This window comes from Lynx canadensis, chromosome A1, assembly GCF_007474595.2.
Source record: "Lynx canadensis isolate LIC74 chromosome A1, mLynCan4.pri.v2, whole genome shotgun sequence".
Taxonomy (NCBI): Eukaryota; Metazoa; Chordata; class Mammalia; order Carnivora; family Felidae; genus Lynx; species Lynx canadensis.
In genome coordinates this window covers 70,637,742-70,661,825 of record NC_044303.2, presented here as the reverse complement: position 1 = coordinate 70,661,825, position 24,084 = coordinate 70,637,742, and the positions used below count along the sequence as shown (strand labels likewise).

Below are 24,084 nucleotides of genomic sequence, written 5' to 3'. Positions count from 1 at the left end.
TACCTTCAACTTGACATACTCAAAAGTCACGAAGTGTCTTTCTAATTAAAGTCTTGTTTCTCTCCAGTCCATCTCTTTTTTTTTTTTTAATTTTTTTTTTTCAACGTTTATTTATTTTTGGGACAGAGAGACAGAGCATGAACGGGGGAGGGGCAGAGAGAGGGAGACACAGAATCGGAAACAGGCTCCAGGCTCCGAGCCATCAGCCCAGAGCCCGACGCGGGGCTCGAACTCACGGACCGCAAGATCGTGACCTGGCTAAAGTCGGACGCTTAACTGACTGCGCCACCCAGGCGCCCCACTCCAGTCCATCTCTTAACACTGTTGACACACAAAACATAACACTGATCATGTCACACCCCTATTTAAACCCATCCTTCCACAGGCACCCCAGATCCAAAGAGGAAATGTGAATATTAGCATGAAATAGCAAAGCCCTCCAATTCGTGCTTGTAAGTGTAGTTTCTTATTAGTATAATGTAGTGTAGTCTTCCTCTCCCTTCCCCCAGTCTGGCTCCTCCCCACTATCTCAACCCCCAAAGATGCTCCCGGGGCACAGTAGGCTCTTTTGACTATTCACTGACACAAGTTATTCTTTCAACCTAAATGTCCTTCCTACTTTTCTGCTTAGGAAACACTTCTGGCACGTGACAGCCCAATTCTTTCCTGTAGCCACCACTCCAGCTCCTCTGGGCAGCCCGAAGCTCCCTCCTCTGACCTACAGGCTCCCTCAGTTTCACTGTTTCAGTCAATCAGTGAATCTCCTGGGCACTACGTGAGGCAGCAGCCCAGCTACAGGAGCTCCATCTATGTCTATGAGTAAGAAGCAGTCTCTAATCTCCAGGAACTAGCTCCAGGATTGCACACTCACATTCCTGCAAGGGCTAGGCAGGGAACATGAATGAGGAGAGTGGTCTAGAAACACGCTCGCACCCATTCATCATTAGACGCTTGGCGTAATGACTCAATATAGCCTTTATTTTTCCTTTGTAGTTTTGTTGTTGTTGTTTTGTGTGTTTGGTGAGTGGCATGAGTACACCTTTACCATAAAAAAAAATGCAAGAAACGTTTTCATTTCCACTTTTGTGGAAACACAGAATGCTCTTGGCCTCTTGCACAAAATTTTCCCTTCTCTGATAGAGATCATTTAAAAAAAAAAAAAATCACTCATTGTCCTCTCAATTCTGCTTCCAAAAACAGAGTGAAAGCAAACATACAGTACAAATCTGAAAGATGGCAGCAGCATCTATAGGCATCTACAAGAATACAGCAAATACTAGAAGAGGGAAAACCCTAACTAGTGAGCACCTAAGTGTCAGACACTGGATAAGGACTGGAGTCATAGATGTGTCAGACGCAATCTTTCTCAGTCTTGCAAGAAGGACGATGGAGACAGGGCAGCCAATGTATGTAGGCAGAACAGTGGATCAGCTTCAAATGCCTCACTCATGAGGCGCCTGGGTGGCTCAATTGGTTGAGCGTCCGACTTCGGCTCAGGTCATGATCTCGTGGTCTGTGAGTTCAAGCCGTGCATCGGGCTCTGTGCTGATAGCTTGGAGCCTGGAGCCTGCTTTAGATTCTGTGTCTCCCTCTCTCTCTGCCCCTCCCCCACTCATGCTCTTTCTCCCTCTGTCAAAAATAAACATTAAAAAAAATATATGCCTCCCTCATCCGGCTCTCCTCCTAGACAGAGTACCTCCCATAGCAGGGAAGGAAATGCACCTTCCTGGATCCTCCAGCATGTGCCACAGTGCTTGGCACAGCATGGCAGCCTCATCCGATTGAGGGCCATAAAATGATCCTTATTCTTGAACAGCTGTATGATCATTTATTTCAAAATCGGATAGTAATTATGAGAAGAATAACCTAGTGGCTATAGTTCTAGTCTTTTTTATTTACTTTTATTTGAAGTAGTATAATTAACATATGGTGTTATATCAGTTTCAGATGTACAATACAGTGATTCAACATTTCTATACATTACTCAGTGCTCATCATATGTACTCACTTTTTTATCTAGGGTTAGAGTTAAGGTTAGAATTAAGGCATGTGCTTAGTATCCTACAGTTCAGAGACCTCTCCAGGGGATCAGGGTTAGGGTGTTAGGGATAGGGGTTAGGGGTTAGGGTATGCCTAGTATTCTGCAGTTCAGGGATCTCTGCAGAGACTAAAACCCCAGACTTCTGCTGGGTTGAGAACAGACTAGGCATCCATCTACCCAGCTGATACTCTAGTACTCTTTAAACAGATATTTAATTAGTCCTTCTGCTTTTATGTCTACCTTCACACTCATTTACAGAAATACTACCAATTCTTAACTGTTTCAGTTCTTCTCCAGGATAACTAGGCTGGTTCTCAGTTTTTCTTATTGTGTGTTCTGGAAGCCACTTTCTCAGATCTAGGGTAGGGTTAGGGCTAGTGTTAGGGTATGTGCCTAGTATTCTGCAGTTCAGAGACCTCTCCAGAGAATAAAACCCCAGACTTCTGCTGGGGTGAGAACAGCCATGGCAACCATCTACCAATCTGAGGCAAGGAAGGGATTTGGGGCTCTAAATATTCTTTAAGTAGATATTTGACTGGTTCTTCTGTTTTTATCTCTCCCTTTACACCCAGTAAATGTACTCTTGATCCCCTTGCCTAGTTCATCTGTCCCTATACTCACTTCCCCTCTGGCAACCACCAGTTTGTTCTCTTAAAGAGTCTAATTTTCCATTTGTCTCTTGTTTTCTTTGGTCATTTGTTTTAATTCCATATATGAGTAAAATCATATGGTATTTGTCTTTCTCTGACTTATTTCACTTAGTATTATTCCCTCTAGGTCCATCCATGTTGTTGCAAATGGCAAGATCGCATTTTTTTTTTGAGTACATAATTTATTTAAATTCAACTTAGTTAACATAACAGTGTAGTATTGGTTTCAGGAGTAGAACCCAGTGATTCATCACTTACATATAATACCCAGTGCTCATCCCAACAAGTGCCCTCAAGATCTCATTCCTTATTCTTTTTTTTTTTTTATGGCTAATATTTCAGTGTGTGTGTGTGTGTGTGTGTGTGTGTGTGTGTGTGTGTGTATGGCAGGGGGGCGGGCACACGTGTGCTCCATCTTTATCCATTCATCTATCAATGGACACTTGGGTTTCTTCCATATCTTGACTATTGTAAATAATGCTGCAATAAACACAGGGGTGCATTTATCTTTTTTAATTAGCATTTTCATTTTCTTTGGGTAAATAGTAGTGGAATTACTTGATCATACAGTAATTCTATTTTTAATTTCTTAGGGAATCTCCATACTGTTTTCCATAATGGTGGCACCAATTTGCATTCCCATCGACAGTGTATGAGGGTTTCTTTTTTTTCCCACATTCCTGCCAACACTTGTTATTTCTTGTCTTTTTGATTGCAGTCATTCTGACAGATTAAGATGATATCTCATTGTGGTTTTGATTTGCATGTCCCTGACAACTGAGCATCTTTTCATGTGTCTGTTGGCTATCCGTAGGTCTTCTTTGGAAAAATGCCTTCTTTGGAAAATTGAATTATTTGTGGGGCTTTTTGGTGTTGTGTTATAGAAGTTCTTCACATATTTTGGATATTAACCCCTCATCAGATAAATCATTTGCAGGATCTTCTCCCATTTGGTAGGTTGCCTTATTGTTTTATTGATGGTTTCCTTCACTGTGCAAAAGCTGTTTATTTTGGTGTAGTCCCAAAAGTTTACTTTTGCTTTTGTTTCCCTTCCCTGAGAAGACATATTTAGAAAAAAGTTTGTATGGCCCATGTGAAAGAGGTTACTGCTTATGTCTTCTAGGAGTTTTATACTTTCAGCCCTCACATTCAGGTCTAATCCATTTTGAGCTTATTTTTATGATCACATTTTAACTATACAGTGTTTTATTTTTTTTTTTAATTTTTTTTTTCAACGTTTTTATCTATTCTTGGGACAGAGAGAAACAGAGCATGAACGGGGGAGGGGCAGAGAGAGAGGGAGACACAGAATCGGAAACAGGCTCCAGGCTCTGAGCCATCAGCCCAGAGCCTGACGCGGGGCTCGAACTCACGGACCGTGAGATCGTGACCTGGCTGAAGTCGGACGCTCAACCGACTGCGCCACCCAGGCGCCCTAACTATACAGTGTTTTAAAAAGTCTATTAAATTGTCAGAAAGCACAATATTTTATTTAGCATTGCATCCTCTTAATACCTAATGTAAATCCTTACACATAATTGACTCTCAAGATTTGTCTGATTATAAAAAAACTGACAAAGCAATTTTAATGAACACAGACTTATTTTTTAATTTTCAAAATTTTTTTTTTAATTTTTGAGAGAGAAAGTGTGTGCAAATGGGGGAGAGGGGCAGAGGGAGAAAGAGGGAGAGAATCTTAAGCAAGCTCCACATAGGGCTTGATCCCACAACCCTGGGATCATGACCTGAGCCGAAATCAAGAGTCTGACGCTCAACCAACTGAACCACCTACACGTCCCCATCACCAGGTTTAGAATGGTTTGTTAGGGAACGAAAACTATCTGATCTGCTTTGTAACCATCATCTCTGCTGATCTCTCAACTCTGCACACTCAGCAGTCTTAAGAATTATTCAGCAAAGATGCAAAGTTTACTAATTCCACAAGAGAAAATAATTTTATTCTCCATGAAATTTCAAGCTTTGAAATGTAAAATAATAGAGAAAATAGCTTAAAATGTTGGCAATAGCTTTCTATAAACAAACTTCCTCTTTGTGACTGTAGTTGAATGAGACATACGTCCAAGAGCAAATCCAAGCAAATATGTAGTTGTCTTTCCTGAAAGAATATTCTGGTTGTTGCGTAGAAAATTCTTCTCTTCCTCATCTAGTAAATGTTAATTGACCTCCTTTCCTATTCCATGCCAGACCCTGAGCTACACATTCCTTCTCAGAATTAATCTCTGCAACAGAGACTTATTTAAATTGCCATTCTAAATAATACACAAAAACTGTTTTGTTCCAATTCAACTTACTTAACTCAAACAAAGTTGATTAAGTAGCTGTGTATTCTTTCTGTTAAAAAGTGCAAGTTAATCACTCCTGGGCATAAAATCCTCCAGTGAGTCCCCAGATGAGAGTAAAAGCCCAAGCCTTTACAAAGACCTACATGGCCCTGCATTCCAGATCTCAGACTTGGTCTTCTACTCCTACTTGTACTTGACCTCCCCACCACTCACTGTTGCTGTCCCAGCCACGCTGGACAAGGTATGTCTCACTCCGGCACCAGCAGGCACTTGGTGCCCCAGGGTGCGTGCCTGTCCTGGCCACCTTCCCATAGACGTGGTGCCATTTACTCCCTCACGCCCTTCCGGTCTTTACTCAAAGAGCTCCTTCTCAGAGAGGCCCTTCTTGGCTGCCTCATTCCAAAGTGCACCCCTTACCCCACCTCACAGACCCATCCCCACTCTGCATTCTCTATTTCCTTTCCCCACAGCACCTATAAGCTCCTAATCTGCTGTGTGACTTATTTATCCTCTATCTCCCCGACTGGAGGGAAACTCCACAGAGGCTGGGATTTCTGCCCGTTCTGCCCGTTTTGTTCATTGCTTTATCACCACTCTCTAAAACCATGCCTGGCACAGAGGAGTTGCTTAAAAAATATTTGCTGAATAAATGAGTTTCTCTTTAAAATGGCAAACTACCCAGAATTTGCCTTTTATTTAAAAAAGCATCTTGTTTTATTATTTTTAGTGGGATTAAAACATACAGTTTCATATATACACTCAAAATATGGCCTGTGGGTCTCTTGGTAATAAGAAGAAAGCTCTATTTTGGTTGTACCTGAGAGATCTCACCACAGAACATATTCTTTGAGGTACTTAATTTATAGAAGTTCCAAAAAAGTGTAAAGGATGATGTTACAATAGACAATCCGAAGCCACGTTCTTATTTGAGGTTACATTTCAATGTAAACTAAGACAAAACTGATAGGAATTTTTAATGACCACAGTTCATGTCTTATATACCAATAAAAGAAGTTTAAAAATTCCTTAGAAGTTATTAATCACTGTATAGTTTTAAATGATGACTAAGTACTAGACCACATACACCCATAATACAAAAGCACACATTTCAGACCACGAATATACAGGTTGTTTTGTAGAAATTTCCGTTGCTATTTCTATACACACAGACTTCACAAAATATCATAATGTTATTAGTCACTGACCAGTTTTTCTCTTTTCCTTATTTTATGACACAACATCTGTTCTGTATATTGTCAGCAATAATTCAGTTTGACCCTTTCCAAACTGTGAATAGCTAACTTCTGGAAGCCCTATCTGACTTAAACATATGAAGGTGAAGTAAAGAAAAGAGGAAAACAGGCTATAATTCATTCATTCACTATTTCAACTGATGTCACTAATATTTATTATCTATTGCATACTCACAATTGTACTTGAAAGAAGAAAATCATAAAAAACAGTTCAGGTCACAAATGTCCATCTTATCTCTTCTACAGAAAAGTACATTGACTGCACTTTTATAGTACAACAAAAGAAATCCTGGTAACTTTCAATACCAATAAAAATAAGGTTTGTGGGCTCATGAAGTTAACGCACGCTAAACCCTCACAGCATCTCACAGGACAATCAGCCTGCACCCTTTTCTTTATATATTCAAACACTCTAATACCAAATAGAGGTAGATCCAGTTCGCTAAAACATTTACTTTACCTAGTTGAGTTCTTCATCATATAACAATGCTTTACTTAATAAAAACTCTTTCAAAAATTAAAAACCAAAACACCGCACCAGGATGTTCTTTCAACAAATCGAGAAGCTTCTCAACACTGTCTTCTTCAAATATTCTTCAATCCAAGTTTTAAATAAATTAATTCTAGAATATTTTATCATATTTATCACCAAATCATAAAATACCTATATTACCCCCTCAGGATTTTTGTACTAGGAATTATCTTGGCGATCATTTACTTCAGTACCTTTATTTTACAGACAGTGAGGTGGAGGCACAAAGAATTGGGTAAGTTGTTGCTCTTCTGTTTGACAGTGTTCGACATCTCCAGCATTTTAGAGCTTAGAAGAACCTAGTAAGCTTCTAGATGGAATGATACCACTGAGGGGCTGAAGCCCCTTGGCCCTTCTGACAGATTCTGGAGTGGAAGATGTGAAGTCAGAGTTACAAATTCCTACCAAATGATTCAATTCTCTCTGTGTCATCCCTCAAGACAGTCAACCAGTTTATGTAGGCACCTAAATAAGAAAGAGCCTCTTCCATTTTTTTTTTTTTTATGCCCCTAACTTTTGGGAACTACCTTCATATTTTGACTTGAAAGCTGTCTCTAGTGGCTTCCTCTTACTGGCCTTCTTTCTATTCTCTGGAGTTGGGAGGACTGACATACACAACTAAATCCTTCTCTATGGGACAGCTTCCAATGCATGAGGAAGATGATCACATCTTGGCCAAGCCTAAACATTCTCGGTGTATTCAATCATTTCTCCTAAGACCTGGGATCCAGACCCCTTACCAGCCCTATCACATGGTCATCTATGCCCTTCGTAAAATGCAGCACGCAGAACTGACTGGGAATGGCCAGGTCAGTTCTGGGTAAGTATAACTATCACCTCTCTCATTCTGACCACTACACTGCTATTCATTAGCCTACACAGAAGCTGCATTTGGATAGCTAATGCTGGTTTAAACTGAGCCACCTAGAACTGAAAGGTGAATAGCACAGGTCTCCATCCTCTGTAAAGGACAGGGCTATCAGCTGTAAGATGTCCCCCTTCAACTCTTCGCTTGTCATCCATGTGTCCATGCAGTCACCAATCCTGTCAGCTGGGCTCCTGCCTGAAAACATCCACCTGTCCCTGTACAATGCAAAAGAGCATCGTTCTCCCACTCACCACAGAAACATTTGTTTCTTTCTCATTAAGATAGAGAATGAGTAAACTGCTCTCTGCATCAAGTTTCCAGGTAGACAAAACTGTCACAGTTGATGTTTTTTTCTTTAAAGCATTAAAAACTCATACTTTTACACAGAATCTAGATACAAAATCATCAGTAATTATCTTTTTTTTTTTTTCTGGTTAAGGTTTATTGCTTTAGTCTTCCTTTCAAAGAATTTTTTTTAATACTGATTTAAATCTTTATTTAAAAAACTTATACAGTCCCACAGATATTAGCAATGCATAAATTCCTAGGGGTTTTTGGATAACTGGTAAAAAAAAAATCACTAACAGAAAAATTTCACTTCCCATTTAAAAAAAAAAAGTGCACACGCATATATGAGGGTAACTAATCATTGCTATGCTCAGTCACAGCGTGACAAAAAAAGCCACCACCATAAAAGGATGTCTGCATAATCTCTCAAGCAACATGCCAAAGTAACCTACTTCAGTTGGGCAAACACGGACTGCTACCGCACAGAGGTCCCAACAAGTCACCGAGAGGTGAGTACTAGATATTTCATTTCTTTTAAATATTTTGTAAAACTTTAAAAGCCTAATTAAGGTATAAAGTAAAGAAAACAATCTATTCAATGACAACTATAAATATTTCTAACAAAAATCGTATCAATATAGTTTAGTCTCCGCTGACTGGCAGTTCTAATTAGCTAATACCGAGGTAGGTGAGAACAAGGGACCATGACTGAAATCTGTGCCAAAACACGGGGCTTACTTTGTACTTCTGTGTGAACTCACAGTTACAGAAAACAGCATCAAGTGTAAGTCAGCAAATAATGCCAATATTTCAGGGTACTTTAGTATGAAGGGAAAGGAACAAAATTATTTTAAAATGGAGTATTCCTACACTTAAATGCATGTGTATAGAAGTTATTTAGCACAATTTGAAACAAAAAAAAGTTGTCACATTCTACTATTTGACCATGTTTATATACCTAAAGGTCTTTTCTATACACTATTACTTCTATACTTTCTAGTATTTTTCCAGACAGAGTGCCAATACTAGAATTCATTAGGCAAAGGGTATAAATGTTTCTAAAGCTTTATATATAAACTGGTAGTCTTTGGTTTACAAAAATATTTTACCAATTTGCTGCCCACCCCCCTCCCCACCAACCAGTGACAGTTTGGGCTTCACTGCTTCTTAGCCAACACGAGTATTTTAATTCTAAATATAAACAATTAATTTGTTAAGTGTAAAATGAATCTGTTGCTTGCTTTATATTTATTTGATGATCACTAAAGCTAAACAGGTCTATTTTTTCTAGAATTTCCATATGCCTAAAAAAATGTCACAAAACAATGAAGTACATGTAATGATTTGCAACATTTATGTCCAGGGTGGGAATGGAAGTAACAGAAATTCTTGGCAAAATGTAAGCTATGAGGAGAGTTCCTCTAAAGGAAGGCGTGTCTGGGAGCTCTAGGGGGTATCAGTCCAAGTACAATACAGGGCATTGGTTCAGGGCATGGGCTCTGGAATCAGGCTTAGACCTGGGTTCGATTATTCCTAAACTGTGTGGCCTCGCGGGAGTAGTAATACTGCCAAATCCTTGTCACATTGGCTGTCATAGGTAAGTGCCAGAACACTGTCTGCTATCATTCTCTCCTCCCTCTACCCATTAAACTACCAAAGGATGAATCCAGTAAGTTTCCTTGCCCTATCATTTTGTGAGAATTACTTTTCTTACACTTATTTGCAGATCTTCACAGAATATTTTACATAAAGACTGAGTCTATGGAGGGTAAACATCTATCTGTGCTTGCTGTCTGGATCCACTTCTGCTACTACTTCAGCTCATGCTTTCTCCCCAGGACTCAATCATACTTTGGAGACATAACGCTACAAAGAACACACTGCTGCACAAAGCCTGCTCACTCACTGGCTCACCTTTCATGAGGTGGGGCCGGTATAGGGGTGGGGGTGGGAATGCCTCTTATAAATTACTTTAACTGGCTTCCAAGAACTTATTAGTAACATGATCAATCATTTACTAGAATAAACACTACCTCAGATCACTATATGACTTTCCTTCGCTTAAGAAATCCACAGACATTTACTAGGTATCTATTGTAGGATGGTTCTGAAACACTCTATGGTGTAAAATGTTGTAGGGGAGAAAGCCATCATCCTTAAGAAGAGTGCATTTTAAAAAAAGAGCTTCCCACCCAGCAGAGGAGTTTACAAGTAATGCCTCCCTCCCTGCCACGGGTAAGGGCCTACTGCAGGGTTCAAGGCCACAGAGCATGGAGTGTGCTAACGGTGTGCAAGTCCTTCCAGCCCATGTAGTTCCTGAGCTTTCCAAGAAATCTGTAAAGCCCAGGGCTTCAACATCAGATGAGATAATGCACGTGAAAACCATCTGAAAACTGTAGAGTTAACAAAGATCCTTGTGGTATCTTGAAAGCTCAAAGAATAAAAAATATTTTGTTAAAAGTCTACAAACACCTAAAAAGTAGCATAAATATAAATTAATAGCATCAAAGCTATCCTAGGTAGTCACCATTTTCTTTCAGTCTAAATTGTTTTATGGAAATATTGTTAAAAATAGTAAAATTTAAATTCATCTGTAAAACCTTTTACTTACTTTAAAATATAAGTAAATTAATGAGTGCCTTTATTTAAATCAGCATATTTCCCTCCTCCTCTCCCTCCTTCCAGCTCCCCAGTTCTCTTCTCTCTAGTTCAGACAGGATGAGTTGGTACATGTTAAACTTTTGAGATGTTTTCCTATTTTTAACCTGTTTTCTACCAGTAACATCAGATCGATTTGGTAACAGGAGCCAGGGATAAAACACTTTGCACGAAATATGATTTTAGGAGCCAAACTGCCAGGATTGAATCCTGACATTTAACAGCTATGTCTTTAAGACAAGTCATGAAAGTGCTCTGTGTCTTAGTTTCACCACTGGACATGGGTTTGTGAAAGTTCTATGATGATTCAGTGAGTGAATATACGTAGAGTGCCCAGAACAGTGCCTGGAAGAGAGTCTGCGCTTAATGATACTGGTTCCTACTACTAATCAAGAACTCTGATAAAGAGCCTTTGCCTAAGGATCTAGAAAGCTGGGACTCTGTCATTCTTTAGTGGGTGTCTATTGTGCCTCAGTCATGGGTCAGCTGGAGATAAACAAAATTAACACAGTTCCCACGCACAGGACTCCACAGGCTGGTGGGAAACAGAAAAAATAAACTCAACAATACAGGTGCTAGTAAAGAACACAGTGCCCTCACGAGGACACTGCACGCTGTCTTTCTGGAGGGTGCTCCAACAGAGCAGGACAGGATAAGATCAGGGAAGCTTCCAGGCACAGCGGACTCTGAACTAAGTCTTGAAGGAAAGTAAGAGCTGAAGATACAGGACAAAGAAGAGGAGGCGTCCGAAAGAAGGAAAAGCGCCAGAAAGGCACAGAGTTGTGACAGAACACAGAACGTCAAAAAACTGCACATAATTTAGGAAAGCTGGAGCCACGGCATCACAGGGAGAAGATGGCCAGAGAGCCAGCTGAAGAGTAAGGCAGAGCCCAGCCACAGGAGTCAGAGAGCTTCCCATCAGCCCAGGGTTCAACGTGCGGCATTTGAAAGGCACTGTGAAAGGTGTGGCAGGAGCTCCAGAGAGATGGGAGAGAGGCCTGAAGGCAGGCAGTGGGAGTGAGAGTAGTATACAGACAGGCAGATGGACCGACAAACACATGGTGTAGAGGCGAGGCCGAGTGTGGGAGACAGTCAGGAGGCTGCAGGCACAGGAACCGCTGACTTGATAGGAGTTAGCAAGTGAGGGACGGCATGGAGTCCCAGACACCTTTGTGACTCCTGACTTGGTACCTATACTGATGGAGGACCCTGAGCAAATGATCGAATCTCTCTGGAATTCTGCTTATCCACAAAATAAGGATATTTAATGTTTCTGACTAATTTCCATGAAATGAGTCAAAAAACAAAACCTGAAACTCCCTTGAACTTTAAGGAGAAAAGGCACATAAAGATAACACAGACTGAGATCTTTACTACAAAGAATCTTTTTATGGGGCGCCTGGGTGGCTCAGTCAGTAAGTGTCCGAGTTCGGCTCAGGTCATGATCTCATAGTTCGTGAGTTCGAGCCCTGCATCAGGCTCTGTGCTGAGAGCTTGGAGCCTGGAGCCTGCTTCGGATTCTGTGTCTCTCTTTCTCTGCCCCTCCCCTGCTCGCACTCTGTCTCTATCTCTCAAAAATAAGTAAACATTAAAAAAAATTTTTTTAAAAAGAATCTTTTTATATTATCCAGTTATTGTACTTATAGGTCAAATCATGCCACATGGAAACACAGTATTTTCTTCCTCACTGAAATGCATATTATAGCGGGATTCTGTTTTCTTACAGTTCCTAAACATTATGTGATGTAACTCCTGTCTTTAGTATTACCACCTCCTTTGTGTTCATGTTGGTAACTTTCACATCAACCTACTCACAGTTTGTTAAAGCTGCCAAAAGCCACACAAAGAAAATCAGTGAAAGGGGAAAGAAAAATAGCTGGAATATATGAAACCCTAAATGTGCAAGTAGGTGTTTAATCAAGTAATTCAAATGTCAGGCCCCTTTCACCTTTGCATCAATGCCAATGCATGTGTTTATGGAAGGCGACGTGGTCTTCCTCAGTCAGTGCCTATTAGGTCAGGATGCTGCAGAGGCACTAAAAGTAAACTACAAACTGGCGAACACATTTTTTTGGTTTTTGTTTTTTCTGTCTTCAAGAGGTTCTCAGGGCACCTGGGTGGCTTAGTAGGTTCAGTGTCTGACTCCTGATTTCGGCTCATATCACAACACTAGGGTGGTGGGATCAAGTGCCGCAAGCCCCAGACTCAGCTTGGGGCCTGCCTAGGATCTCTCTCCCTTCCTCCCTCCCTCCCTCTCACTGCCCCTCACCCCTGCTCACACACTCCCCCTCTCTCTAAAATTAAAAAAAAAAAAAAAAAAAAGCAAAGAAGTAGTTCTCTGTCCACTGTCCTGTAAGTGACCCTCTGCAGACCTACTGAGAGGTGGTCAGAAGCAGCCTGTGCCATGGGGTCAGCAGGAGGGTCACACTTCCACAAACCCAGAGGCAGGGTAGGGAGGTCCCCTCAGACAGGCCAACCGCAGACGACCACAGACAACCGCACTCTGAACATAAACACTCTGGCAGGTGTGAGATTCTATCCTGAGAAAGTTCAGGCAGCTATCAGTGTCCCACCTTCCTGGACAACGTTCCTTATATCCTTCCAAAAATGAATCCTGACCATAGACATAGTGAGCCATCAACTTAGGACTCAAAGCTGGCTGGGGAAAAAAAAATCACCTGACAGTGTAGAAAGACTTATTTCACTAAGTGAACTGGGGCGCATACTGACTGTGAAACAAATAGCCGAGTGGCAGCTTACTGGAACTCACAACCTGACTCTGCCAATGGAGTGAAGAGAGGCTGTGCCAGTGCTGGTCACAACCCGGCTGTGCCTCAGGTTTCTTTCCCACAATTAGGAATTAATGTTTCCCACCTGCCCCCTTTATGGGCAAATGGCCCACACAACTGCCCAGGTGATGGTTGTTTAGCCAACTAAAAAGAAGGTGGGCAAAAAATCACTGGTTGAGTGGTAGGCCATGACATGTGCGACACTGGACCGAACTTAGAAGTCCCTGTGTGAGTCAGAGCAAGGTTTTTTTCAAGTAACTGACAAATACTCATAAAGCTAGGTAACCAGGGGAAGAAGCAACGATTCCTTTCTTCCGTGGAGTAGGTTTCCTCTCAAGGGCACCGACCAGCTTCTGCCTGCTATCGTGATACATCTGTGCTTGCCTGGTTCCTCAGCACACCGAATTCTTGCTCTTCTACTGAACCCAAGCTTTCGCCTGCCCCCTCCTTTCTCATTGATTTCATTTTTTCCCACTCCAGAAACTTCCCCTCAACCTTACCTCTCCTCAACAATACAGCCAAAGGACAGTGTCTCCAGAGAAATCAGAGAAAGAATCAGATCAATCAATACTCCTCATTTAATAATATGCAAATACAATTCACATCTCTAAGTCCACATTTCTGCGGCTCTTATTTTTTTTTAATTTTTTAATGTTTATGTATTCTTGAGACAGAGACAGAGCATGAACAGGGGAGGGGCAGAGAGGGAGACACAGAATCTGAAACAGGCTCAAGCTCTGAGCTGTCAGCACAGAGCCTGATGTGGGGCTCGAACCCACGAACTGTGAGATCATGACCTGAGCCAAAGTCGGACGCTCAACCAACTGAGCCACCCAGGCGCCCCTTCGGCTCTTATTTTTGAAAGTGCGCTCCTAGAACTTCCTTTTTGGTGCATGCCACCATGGGCACTTTGAGTCAGACCGTCTTGAAGTGTAAACATGGTCTTCAGCAGACTTGGCCTTATAGAGAAGTCACCTCTTACAGCTTATCATTTCACATGACTTGAGCCATTCAATCCATTGCTAAGGCCTAACTTTAAACAAAATTACTAAAAGTTTAACTCCTTTTCATTTAAGGCTGTTGATGCTTATTAAGTGAATAAATATTAGGGGTAAAGGTGACATTTCAGAATCTTAAAGCAAAAACTAAAAGCCAATATTCTAGTTCACACTAAATCTACAAGTACAGTGAAGGTTTTATTTTGTTTCTGCCACAAATAAAATCTAAGAAAATAATTATCCAAGCAAGTAAATTGGGACCGCAGTCTGTGAACAATCACAAATGCCTCCAAGTCAGTAGCCAGGGCAAATATTTCCAGGAACAAATTACATTAGCGCTCAATTTTCTTAAATACTAATAGATGAGTTTTTTTGGGGGGAGCCTTTTATTTTCCTTTCTGTGGCTAGAAAGAACTTGTCAGTTCATGTCAACACGTCCGGTTATGCAAAAATGAGATAATGTCTTAAGATATGTTAGCTACTCTAGCAGCAATGAAATCAACTCTAGAGAACACACACAGACCCACTTCCGAAAATATAAGTAAAAATACGGTGGAGGATATTTTGCTACGGGAGAGCTTGCTGTTTTGCATATGTTAGATTGGCAGTAGAGTTATCATTACTGCGTTACAGAGACAAAACTGGGATAGACCCCTTTGCTCAGTGACATAACTGGTAAGAGAACTGGTGCAGATGGCTGCCAGGGTGGCTGCAGCCAGCTGTCAGGAGGTAAGTGGGTTCCTCAGGTGGAATCTGAATGTGGCCCCCACGCTCCATGCAGCCCAGTTACTAACTGTGCCCACAGGGCAAAGGCTTCAGTCCTCATTCATGTTCCTCCGGGTGTGGGGCACTAAGGACAGTTTAGTGGCCACACATACCTTGTCATTAGAAAGCATTATAAGGGAATTAGAATTCTTATAGATAAAAGTATTCTAAGGAAAAAAGATGAAGAACAAACACTTCGTGTTTTTCTCTAGGCAGTGAAATGATAAGTCATAGTACCTGCAAGTACAACTCAGTATATTTATCCTAATAACATGACAGAGCTGTCGTCTAAAGATTATAAAAATGTAAAATACTTAAGGGGTGCCTGGCTGGCTCAGTTAGTAGAGCATGCAACTCTTGATCTCAGGGTCATGAGTTCAGGCCCCATGTTGGGCATAGAGCTAACTTAAAAAAAAAAAAAAAAAAAGATGAACTTATTTTAAAAACTGTAAAATACTTAAAATGTATTAAAAAATAAACAGATAAAGGAAGAAAAGGAGGAAGGGAGGGTGAGAGGAAGTTAGTTATACCTGAAAAAATGATTAAAAGAACAACTGGCAATCCAAAGGTTGGTAAGGAACACAGTAATCCAAAGAGCAAGCAGAACCCTAGTATGTGTGAGTAGGAGTCCTTTAAACAACAGTGAGACAATGCTCCCTCATTCAGATAACAGCACATTCCCAACATCATACATTCATCCTTCCGTTTCAGGCCCTCCCATATTGAAAGATATCATCTCGGTAATTTCAGGACCTAGCATATGAAGGCACTGAAAACAATTTTTGCTGAATAAAAGAATGGAGTAAGTCAAGGTTCAAGAAAGTAATCTTGAGTCCTCAATGATTAAAGGAGGATATAAAATAATATCTCAGGGATGATGATAATAAACTGGGATTGATTCAGGTAAGAATGGGATAACAGTCAAGTACATGAAAGAATATTTCTCTCAATTTGGAAAAGATAAAAATGACTAAAACTATAGCATGAATAGCCCAGGATAGATATAATCAAGAACTAAGGTAACATACTAGTGCCATTAACAGAATCAACCTTCGAGAGGGTACTGAAACATCACAAGATTTCAAGACAGCCTAGATTCATCTTTACCAAAGACCATTTCTGAGCCATCCCATTTACTTGTCTGCACTGTGCAGGTGTCTTTCTCTGACTGACTCAGGACAAGGGTGGGCAGTAAGCGGTTCCTCAAGAGTCTCCCCATCAGGGATCTACACTGTCCTAGAAGTGGGGACCTCACTGTCCTTAGGAAGGATAGTTGCCTGGCTCTGCAGCGGAGGGGACACCTTGTTCCCAGGCTATTTACAGGTAAAGATGCTTCTTAAAGCTTAGACCACTTCAAAACCACAAACTCTCAGTTTTTCAAGGGCAATATGAACCAGCTGCCCTTGCCAAGAATTGGACGGGGTAGGAGACCTGAAGCCAGGTCACCTGAGAGAAGGATCTAGCATGAACTTTTAAGCTCTATGGCACTTGCTTTCCTCATATGGCAAGTAGGGAGCAGACAGCAGTACTTAGCCACAAGGGTCAATACAAGTGTTCTTCCAGATAGGACTTAAAGGTAGGCACCTAATAAAAATTAATGCATCAATCTGAGTGAAGGGCACTAAAGGGCTAGCTTTGAAATGTATGTCAGATGAAAGATTTTTGAAAGAACTGAATTAAAAAAATGTTTTTCCTCACATGAAGTTATTTGCCTATTTACTCATTTCATAGTCAATTCATGTTCAGTATTAAAAATTTAAATTCATGTTTAGTATTAAAAATTTAAGCACATATTCAGGCACCTGGGTGGCTCAGCTGGTTGAGCAACCAACTCTTAATTTCTGCTCAGGTCATGATCTCATGGTTCATGAGGTTGAGCCCCACATTGGGCTCTGTGCTGACAGTGCAGAGCCTGTTTGAGATTCTCTCTTTCTCTCTGCCCCTCTCCTGCTCTGTCTCAAAATAAATAAATAAATATTTTTTAAAAAGAACAAAAGTTTAAGAGTTTATGGATAAAATTCAAAAGTTACTTATACAAAATTATGTCCTGGCATACATATCCATGCAGATGTGTGTACATGTATGTATACATAATTGCTTTTCCTCCAAAGTGGCATGTTGTATAATCTGCTTTCCTTACTGAACATTATTCCCTGTCAAGAAACAGGCATCCACAATGTCATTTCCACTCTATGGCTATACCATAAAATATTTAGCCAATGTCCTGATGATGGACATTTGATTTGCTTGCAAATGTGCATCTTTATAATTAACACTGTGTTAAATATTCTTGAGCATCAGATGTTCTGAAACCCCTGCCATTTCTGGCTCTACCAAGTGCCACACTTCAGTAAAGAAGCTGGACACACATTTACAACATGGCAAGCAATGGGACATTCTTCTCTGAGTCTTATGTTAATGTGACTTTCCTAATCTCTACAATGGCATTTATTCATATGGAGAATTTCTAACCTAATATTTGTTTTAGAAGCATTTCCCGAACCTGTTGAGAAATATTCCTCAAAATAAAGCATACACATTGAGGTTTTCAGAAAAAAAAATTCACAGAAAGTACAAAAATAAAAGAAGTTCTTGCTATCTGTTCCCAAGTCACAAGCCCTGCCTGAAATTTTCACCTCTCCATGTCTAGTCTCAGTTCTTGAAAAGTTACTTCTCACAAGAAGCCTTTCTCAACTCACTGGATAAGGTTTTTCTACTTTCATTCCACAATTGCAATTCCCATGATTTCCCTTTCAAGAATCACTCTATTTTTTTTTTTCTGCACAAAACAGAAATTCCTTATTTATTAGGTGTTTGTTTTGTTTTCTATTTTATTAATTTCTGTAATCATCTTTATTATTACTTTCTTCTACTTTCTTTGGGCAAACAATTTTCTTCTAGCTTCCTGAACTATATATTTATCTATTTTCAATTAAATAAATTCAATTAAAAAATAAATGCATTCACAAGCATATAGAGAGATGTTGAATCACTATGCTGTACACCTGAAACTAATGTAGCATTACGTTAATTACACTCAAATAAAAATTATTTCAAAATAAAAAATCTGCAAATAAAATAAATGCATTCAAGGCTCTACATCTATCTTAGATTAACACTTCAGCTGCATCCCATTGTTTGGCATATAGTATTTTAGTCATTTTGTTCTAACTGCTTCAAAATCCTATAGTGATTTCTTAACCCACGAGTTCCTTAGAAACATACTTTTTTAGATTCTAAATGTATCCTTTATCTCTGCATTGTTCATTTCTAATTTAGTTGCACTGTAGTCACTGGAATGTCAGCTGCTAGGTAACATATTTTCTAAAAGCTCTGAGGTCCTGTGATGACCTAGTATACAAACTTGCAAAAAATGTTCATGTACCTTCAGCACAAATTCTGTGAAGTCTCACTGGGTAAATCTTTTAAGTCTTTAATCTTTATCTGACATATTCTAATGAAGATGTGTTAAAATCTCCAATTTCTCCTTTAAATTTTGCTGTTACATCCACAGTTCAAAATTGTTTTTATATTCTGGGTGAACTCCTCTTTTTAACTTCTGTAGTGACCCTGTTCATCCCTATTAATATTGAATTTGCCTTCAATTCTGTTTTTTTCTGATGTTAGTATTGCTAACTCTAGCTTTCTACTGGTTGGGATTTTCCTGATACTTGTTTTCCCATATCTTTATTTTCAACTTTTCTGAGTCACTTTTTTGAGCCCTCTCTCTTCTAAACAGCATACAGCTGGATTTTTTTTTAAATCCAAACCAATAGTCTCTTTTAATAGGTGAGTTCAATCTATTTATATTTCTTTCTCATAGTCTCTTTTCCTATATTTTCTTGATTAACAGAAAGTACTACTTCCAGTTTTGTTCCCTTTTACTTTAGGTTGTATTTCCATATTTTAACAATTAACCTAACAACACTGTATGTAACGCACACCTATAACATTAGAGCAATGCTCTGAAAACCTCCACTGTCTGTTGCTATCACTGTTTAAGACTGTTAGAAGTAAGTTAGCAGAGATGCAGTTCATTTAATACAGCGGTCAGAGTAGTAGTTGGTGTTTTGATATGGCTAGGGAGAGAGTTGTTTTCTTTTAACATAAACCATCGTCACTAGACATACAGACATTTTCCCTTAATTTTGGTGACTTTCAGATGAGATTTGTGCACACAGTCCTATCAGAGTATCATTTTTCTTCTAAAGATAACATCACAGAATTTACTACTCTGCTCTTCCTAAGTTTTATCAAAGCTCAGCCTCCTATAAGGAGTTTTATTATTGTTTTCTACTTTTCAACGCAGGACTTTAAATTTCGTCTTAACATTATTTATAACAAGAAAAGAATTGGAAATAACCCAACTATGCATCAAGGAAATAGCTAAGCAAATTATGCACTAACACACTGGAATACTGCAGAAATATCTATAAAATGTCTACGTAAGATCTACACATGACAAATAGATGCCACTGATCCATGAACACGTGAGGTGAATAAAGCAGAGCACAAGACACCACAACGTGTAATGCTTACAAGCACGCAAAACGTAGGAACGCACACTGCAAGCATCAGTGGCATACTTGTGGAACGATCTAGTTCAGAATTAATCTTAACATTTCCCCTGAAATGGCTTCAGTTTTTTCTTTCTTTTTCATCGTTTTTGTCGTGGTTGTCGTGGTCATCATCTTCTTCTTTTTTAAAAGAAAACCTAACTTTCAGTTCCTAACAAGGCCTTAGCCTGTTTCTCATACTTTTTAGGTTAACACAAATCAGATCACTGTGGTAAGTTCGTATTTCACTAAATAAATGTGTGACTGATTTCATTTCCTGGCAGTGATATGCATTTAGAAAAAAAAAAATCCAACTGAAGTTCAATTTAAAAGCAAAGTTTTGCTCCCATCTGAAATGTGGGGTGCCACACATGATTTTGTTCTTAACCAGACAATGATTCTGAAAGAAGGTGGGGCAGGAGGGAATTTCTGCCTAAAAAGTTAGCATGTTCCCTCTTATCACAAAAATACACTTGCTCTATTTAGATGGTTCTTATTTCCTTTGCCAGGGCTTTGCCAAAATCACCAAATTGTAAGTAAAAACATAAATTTTATTCTCTGTTCTTGTTACTATATATGTAAACATATTACATTTCATAGATTTTTTTTTCTTTTGGAGGGGTGCTTCTTTTATTTTAAAGAAAAAAATTAAAAAAATTTTTTAATGTTTATTTTTGAGAGGGAGAGACAGAGTGCGAGTGGGGGAGGGGTAGTGAGAGACGGAGACACAGAATCCGAAGCAGGCTCCAGGTTCTGAGCTGTCAGCACAGAACCTGATGTGGGCCTTGAACTCACAGTGAGATCAAGACCTAAGCTGAAATCAGATGCTTAACCAACTGAGCCACCCAGGTGCCCCTGGAGGTATGCTTCTTAATAATCCCCTTTATCTAGTCCACCTATTCCCTCCCACTCATTTCTCCTCTGGTAACTACCAGCTTATTCTCTGTATTTATGGATCTGTTCCTGCTTTTTTTTTTGGTTTGTTTTGCTTTTTAGACTCCATGTATAAGAGAAATCATCTGGTATTTGTCTTTCTCTGTCTTACTTAGCATAATACCCTCTAGATCCATCCACGTTGTTGCAAATGGTAAGATCTCCTTTCTGTGGCTGAGTAATATTCGCGCGCGCGCGCGCGTGTGTGTGTGTGTGTGGTATCTACTGACCTACCAATGGACACTTGGGTTGCTTCCATATCCTGACTATTACAAATAATGCTAAAATGGTACATATTAACTCTCTGAATATGTGTTTTTGTTTTCTTTAAATACCCGGTAGTGAAATTAGTGAATCATGTGGTATTTCTATTTTTAATTTTTTAAGGAAGCTCCATACTGCTTTCCACAGTGGCTGAACCAATTTACATTCCCACCAACAATGCAAGAGGGTTCCCTATTCTCTGCATCCAGGGCAACACTTGTTATTTCTTGTCTTTTTGATATTAGCCATCTGACAGGTGTGAGGTGATACCTCACTGTGGTTTTGATTTGCATTTCCCTGATGATTAGGGATGTTGAACATCTTTTCATGTGTCTGCCGGCCATTTGTAGGTCTTCTTTAGAAAAATGCCTATTCAGGTACTCTGCTCATTTTTAATCAAGATTATTTTTGTTTTGAGTCATAAAAGTTCCTCATATATTTTGGATACGAACCCCTCACTGGATATATCATTTGCAAATATCTCCTCCAGTTTACTAGGTTACCTTTTTAAGGTTTTGTTGATGGTTTCCTTTACTGTGTAAAATATCACAGATTTTTAAAAATTCTATAAATTTTCACAAATTTTAAAAGTTTGATCTATAAAAGGCAGTTTATATTACTTTTAGTTAAATGCACTTCTAATTAAAAGTACTCTCCCTGGTTCTCTCTAGAGACTTTGAACACCAATGATGGATACAAAAATGGACAACAATTTTACTACACCCTCTGCAGCAACTCAGGAAAGTGACTGTGACCTCTATTCACACCACAACACAGCCAGGATACTAATGCCTCTGCATTACAGCATTGTCTTCATAATCGGGCTTGTGGGAAATGTGCTAGCCTTGGTTGTTATTGTTCAAAACAGGAAAAAAATCAACTCTACCACCCTATATTCAACAAATCTGGTGATTTCTGACATACTTTTTACCACTGCTTTGCCTACACGGATAGCCTACTATGCACTGGGCTTTGACTGGAGAATGGGTGAGGCCTTGTGTAGGATAACTGCTCTCGTGTTTTACATCAACACATACGCAGGTGTGAACTTCATGACCTGCTTGAGCATTGACCGGTTCTTTGCTGTGGTGCACCCTCTGCGATACAACAAGATGAAAAGAATTGAACATGCAAAAGGCATTTGCATATTTGTCTGGATTGTAGTATTCGCTCAAACACTCCCACTGCTCATAAAACCTATGTCAAAGCAGGAGGAAGAAAGGACTACATGCATGGAGTATCCGAACTTTGAAGAAACAAAATCTCTTCCCTGGATTCTGCTGGGTGCGTGTTTCATAGGATACGTGCTCCCTCTCCTCGTCATTCTCATCTGCTATTCTCAAATCTGTTGCAAACTCTTTAAAACTGCCAAACAAAACCCACTGACTGAGAAATCTGGTGTAAACAAAAAGGCTCTCAACACAATTATTTTTATAATTGTTGTGTTTGTTCTCTGTTTCACACCTTACCATGTTGCAATTATTCAACACATGATTAAGAAGCTTCAGTCTCCTGATTTACTGGAATGTAGCCAAAGACATTCGTTCCAGATTTCTCTGCACTTTACGGTATGTCTGATGAACTTCAATTGCTGCATGGACCCTTTCATATATTTCTTTGCATGTAAAGGGTACAAGAGAAAGGTTATGAAGATGTTGAAGCGTCAGGTCAGTGTATCAATTTCCAGTGCCGTGAAGTCAGCCCCTGAAGAAAACTCACGTGAAATGACAGAAACTCAAACAATGATACATTCCAAGTCTTTAAATGGAAAGTAAAAACGAATTAAATCTTGAGTTTATAGCAAAGAGACTGCATGAGAACTTTGGTGGACTTTTCTTATAAAGTAAAACGATTGTTCAACTTCCAATTAGGATTCTTGTAAATTCCTTTCATGGGGCATGAGCTCCTACCTCCAAATTGGAAGTAAACTGGTATATATTATTTTTTATACTCAAGAAAACAACATAAAGCAAAGTTCTAATGTGTAAATAAAATACTATACCAAAAGGGAGGTTATTTTAATATCTCTCAGTATAAAAAGCTTTTTATGTTAATGACAAATTTAAACATCAGTATTTCCTACCAATAATTTGGCAAAAGAAAAAAAGACTGTAGGAATGTATATTGCCAGTGTAAAAATGTCAATATTGTAACATGTTTCTTTTTGTTAACATATTTCTTTGACCCACACTTCTTTCAATCTTAGACTTTAATCTCCTTGATAATATCAGCATTTTCTTTTCTTTTGTTCTGAGTCATAAAATTTTGTTTCAAAGAACTCTTTTGGAATAAAGAGCAGGATGCTACAAAATTAAGAGTGTGTCTTTCAATGCTTACTTAAGGAGAGAACAGAACTAGCAGTGGATAGATTCGGATGGCAACATTATAATGATGGTGACTGACGCAGATGAGAGCACTGAGCTCTCTTCCCAAGCAGCCAGTAGCTAAGGGTCCACAGCTCAGGAATATGACAAGGATTTTATGTGGAGGTACACACTGAGAGGAGTGTCCACTTGCTGAATTCTGGTTGGGAATAAAAAAACTTGCAAATATGCTTGGGTTTAGGGGATCATTCCTCTTTTATTCATACGTTGGTAGTTCCCTCCTCTGCATTTCAATGGTCTGGGTTACCAGAAAGGGTAAGGATGAGCAGCAGGAGGTATAGCTACTGCTTGCCTAAATAAGATAGGGGGAAATACAAAATTATAAACTTGAAGAGCTCCCAGGACTCTTTACAACCTTATACATTTGCTCACATAAACACCTGAGCATGAGTAGCATGACCTTTACAAGTGCATTCACCCTGTCTGCCGGCTCAAATTTGTTTTACTGAATCCTCAAGTTGCCCCAATGCAGTATTTATGTTAGTAACGATACCAATTTTGATAATGGAACATACAGAAATTAAATGCTACATCATAAGTCATGCTTAAAATTTTTATTAGGCTTTATATCCTGGAAATCTTTTCTTTTGAATTCTTATCTTACTCATTTTCAACTTTGATCCAGTAAGAAAATTTATCTCTATGGTTACACCATTTACTGAGTACTTTCGGATTTGTATTATGTGAATTTCACAAAGAGCTGCTGACCTTGAAGCCTCTGACTAAAAGAAGGCACTGATCTTTGTAACAGCTGATGGAGACAGGTGAGACAACATGGATGGAAGTCAGGATGTGAGGGCCT

General features: G+C 39.4%; 2 protein-coding genes across 7 annotated transcripts in view; one reads left to right on the top strand and one right to left on the bottom strand.

Moving 5' to 3' along the window:
- Nucleotides 1-24,084, bottom strand: part of UBAC2 (UBA domain containing 2) — a 174,021-nt gene that overhangs the window by 63,694 nt on the left and 86,243 nt on the right. The window lies entirely within an intron of this gene.
- GPR183 (G protein-coupled receptor 183) lies at nucleotides 8,326-23,213 on the top strand. Of its 2 annotated transcripts, XM_030313362.1 has the most exons (3): nucleotides 8,326-8,444; nucleotides 16,300-16,468; nucleotides 21,570-23,213. In XM_030313362.1, exon 3 carries the CDS (start codon nucleotides 21,585-21,587, stop codon nucleotides 22,671-22,673), a length of 1,089 nt encoding a protein of 362 aa, XP_030169222.1. In that variant the 5' UTR covers nucleotides 8,326-8,444; nucleotides 16,300-16,468; nucleotides 21,570-21,584; the 3' UTR covers nucleotides 22,674-23,213. The 2 variants fall into 2 exon arrangements, with proteins under 2 accessions (XP_030169222.1, XP_030169215.1); XM_030313355.1 differs by lacking the exon at nucleotides 16,300-16,468.

What these genes read in the sequence shown, in the direction of transcription:
- GPR183 (XM_030313355.1), top strand. Translation starts at nt 21,585, where the DNA reads ATGATGGATACAAAAATGGACAACAATTTTACTACACCCTCTGCAGCA.